The 3,456-nt window shown below is 32.5% G+C and overlaps 1 protein-coding gene across 1 annotated transcript; it reads left to right on the forward strand.

Annotated features, from left to right (window-relative positions):
* Positions 1–755: 755 nt before the first annotated feature.
* Positions 756–2,092, forward strand: LOC105138206 (uncharacterized). Its single transcript, XM_011044243.1, has one exon. It carries the CDS (start codon positions 1,452–1,454, stop codon positions 1,968–1,970), a length of 519 nt encoding a protein of 172 aa, XP_011042545.1. The 5' UTR covers positions 756–1,451; the 3' UTR covers positions 1,971–2,092.
* Positions 2,093–3,456: the final 1,364 nt, after the last annotated feature.

Raw genomic sequence — 3,456 nt, forward strand, 5'->3', positions numbered from 1 at the left:
ATTGATTGATTTCGGTTAAATTTAATTATTTTTTATTAAAAATTAAAAATTATATTATTTTTCAAGATTTTTTAGACTTTCTAATGGGTTTTTTCTGGTTTGGTTTGGTTTGTTTTTTAACTAAATTGTCTCAATTTGTTTTTTATTTCATGTTTACAAAATTGAACCAAACCAAATTTTAAAAAAAAAAATAATTTATTTATTTGTTTTTTTTTATGGTTCAGTTTTTTAGTTATTTTTTTATTTTTTTAGTTTAATTAGTTTATTAATTTTTTTCTCTAGTAAGTATAAATAATTTAGAGATAATGAAAGAACAAACAAAGTTTGTTTGGACTTATTTTGATGCGTTACAGCTCGTTTTTTCACCGCTTGGATTTATTTATGAGTCAAATTAAGTTTACTTGCCTTGAATTCAAATTTGAAATTGAAAAATAAATGCAAATATTATCTGAAATATAACTTTATAGCACTCCAAGATAATTATTTTGACTTGGAGGAGCACGTGCACGAGACTCGTAAATATGCAACCTACAGAATTAATTAGCCACTAATAAGAGCATGAAAGGGAAATTAGTTATCTGAAATAAAAGTAAAATAATGCTCGTTGTTCCCTAATTCATTTTCCAAAAAATCTCATACTTTGAAGCAACGAGACTCTCGTATATTAAATAAATGAGTTGATTTTTTTTAATAAAAAAGAGAATTAAAAAAGAAACTTTCGGTGAGATTAGTGGAATGACTACCTCTGCACATCTCCTGACATGTTGACTCCCCTTCTAAAACCTCTTTCAGCTCTATGTGCTATCAATCCCTTGTCCTAAAAAGCGCCCTTCTCCCCCTGTAATTAAATACATAAATACCTCCACAGCTCATCAGGGAGTCATCATCCCTCCGAGTTCAACAGATCCCACCAAGAAAATAGGGAAGGAAAGAAGAAAAACCATCCTCCTTTCTCTCTCACGCCCTCGACTATTAATTCAATCTTTGTGTCCTGTCCAAATAAAGCAAAACCCTCGTCAAAAACAGTAAAAACACCCCGCAAGCTCAAGGAACAGAAACGAAAATCAGAGTCAGCGCAAAACTTGCCTGAACTTGAGATTCTTTGTCCCTTTTGATTGCTCTCTCTTACGAATATATTGCCAGTTCTTAGCTAGCTTCTAGCTTCTGCGGTGTCATCCAAACCCATGGAGCCAGCACACCAGCTTCCTCCTCCCTAATATCTACAGAGGGTCATCTTTCTATAGACCCTTTCCTTTCTTCTCTTTTCTGGCCTCCTCTTCATCTTCTTGATTGGATTGGATTCTCTTTTCAAGAATTAATGGTTTTTTTCTTGTGTTTCTATAATCAATTGTTGCGGCTGGAATCAAGAGAGCATTTCTTCTCAGCTTCATTTCTTGATAAACAATACTATTAACATTAGCGACAAACGCAACTCCGACAATCAGTGTATTATGCCATTCGCATCTTCTTCATCATTGATAAAGCGCCGGCCCCTTTTAAGACACGCCAACTCCTCAGGTTCCTCCTGCTGCAGCGGGCGTTTTGGTGAGATAGCGGGAGGGACAACAGCAGAGTGTGCAGCGATTTGTTGTTGTTGTCCATGTGGATTAGTTAACCTTTTGGTTCTAACTATCTACAAGATTCCTGCCGGAATATGTCGACGTGCTTTGAAAAGAAAACAACGGAAAAAACTGATCAAGAAAGGCCTTTTCCCCCCGCGAGGGAGGGGTTATGGCTGTGGATGCGATGATCCGGAATTACATATTCATCCAATGGCTCGTGTTGAGGATTCATTGCGAGAGTTCGATGGTGAGGAGGCTGTGAAGAAGGAGGAAGCTATGCTGAGGTTGGAGAAGGAGATGTGGGAGACCTTCTACGGTACTGGATTCTGGAGAAGTCCTTCACAAAGAGAATTACCAGCTAAGTGGAGCATTAGTTCTCCAAGAGAGACACCCAACGCTAGACTCTAAAGGCTAATTAAATTTAAGAAAATAGATCATTAGCAGAGCTCAAGATTTGGTCTTTGCCTCTTTTTATTATTTACTATTGTTTTTACTTTTCACCTGTCTGCAAATTTGTTTTTTAATTATTATTATCCTTATTTTCCCTTTACTTCCCTTTTGTTTTCTGTGTTTGAGTGACTTTGTTTTCTTGTGTTTGTTTGTATGGTTGTGGGTGATTTTTGGTGTGCTGTACAGCTAAATTGGAGACTACAGGGTGTTGAAGCTTGAAAGGTTTTGGTTACTTACGCTTAAAATGGCCTTGAAATGCCTGTCTGAGACTGCCTTAATTTCTTATGTTAGATTGTGTTTAATTAAGGAGCAGTTAATGTTTTCTTTCTTGCTTGAAGGCAGTGGCATTTTTTTAAAAAAAAAAATTGGCAAGTATAGCTCGACGATGTTGGAGAAAATTAGAGAAGTTTCGAGACTTAAAAGTGACTTGTAATAGCTTAATGCTAGTTTTTCTAATGTCCGGCTATGTTGTGGATCTAATTATTTTTTTAATAATCCTGGACTAATTAAGATTAATATTTGAAACTTATAATCTACATAATAACTCCATAAAATCTATATTAAACAAATTAAAATATTTAATTTTAATGAGCAAAATAATAAATGTTGAAAATATTAAAAAAAAATTCAAGTTTAACCCTTCTTTTTTTTATTTAATCAAATAGCAATTACAATGTAGATCAAATTTGAGAGATGTAAAAAATTAAAAGATAATAAATTGAAAATAATTTTAAATTAAAGTGATTTATTCAAATTAAAAAGTTATAACTAAAAAAACAAAGCCTCAATTTAAAAAACAAACAAATTAAAGTGATTGTTATACTCGTGTCATCTAAAGAGGTAGGTATTGCTGAGACAAATAAAAAAAGAATAGGGATGATCTTTATTTTTATTTTTTTTTATTAACGTGGGTGTCGTTTATTTATTTTTTTTTTTATTAACGTGGATGTCCGGGCCAGCTTGCGCGCATCACGACTAATCTCACGAATCCTAAAATTAATGACCATGTAAGTTTCCAGTGACCATCTTATTGCTAATATAGGTTGCTGCACTTGTCTTCTAAAGATAATAAGGTGACTCATATGTTAATGTATGCTCTCTACTTATTAACAACTTTATATATATATATTACTCTTGACCTTATCTAAAAATAAAAAAAATGAAAGTAAAATAAATAAAAAATCATATAGTCCTATTTTAAAAATTTTGAACCCAACGGTAACATGTGTTAATTTAACTGTTCTTTAAGAAGTGTAATTTCAAAAAAACTCTTGTAAGTTATTTTCCTTAAAAAAATATGAAAGGATCATAATGCGCTTAATCAATTCAAAAATAACTAATAAAAAAAAATCCATTTACCTCCTTGTGGCCATTTCATTGATTTTTTTTTATTATTATTAAGGATAAAGGTGTAATCTCGCTGTTTCAATCCACGTTAAATATG

Source organism: Populus euphratica, unplaced genomic scaffold (assembly GCF_000495115.2).
Source record: "Populus euphratica unplaced genomic scaffold, PopEup_1.0 scaffold74.1, whole genome shotgun sequence".
NCBI classification, from domain to species: domain Eukaryota; kingdom Viridiplantae; phylum Streptophyta; class Magnoliopsida; order Malpighiales; family Salicaceae; genus Populus; species Populus euphratica.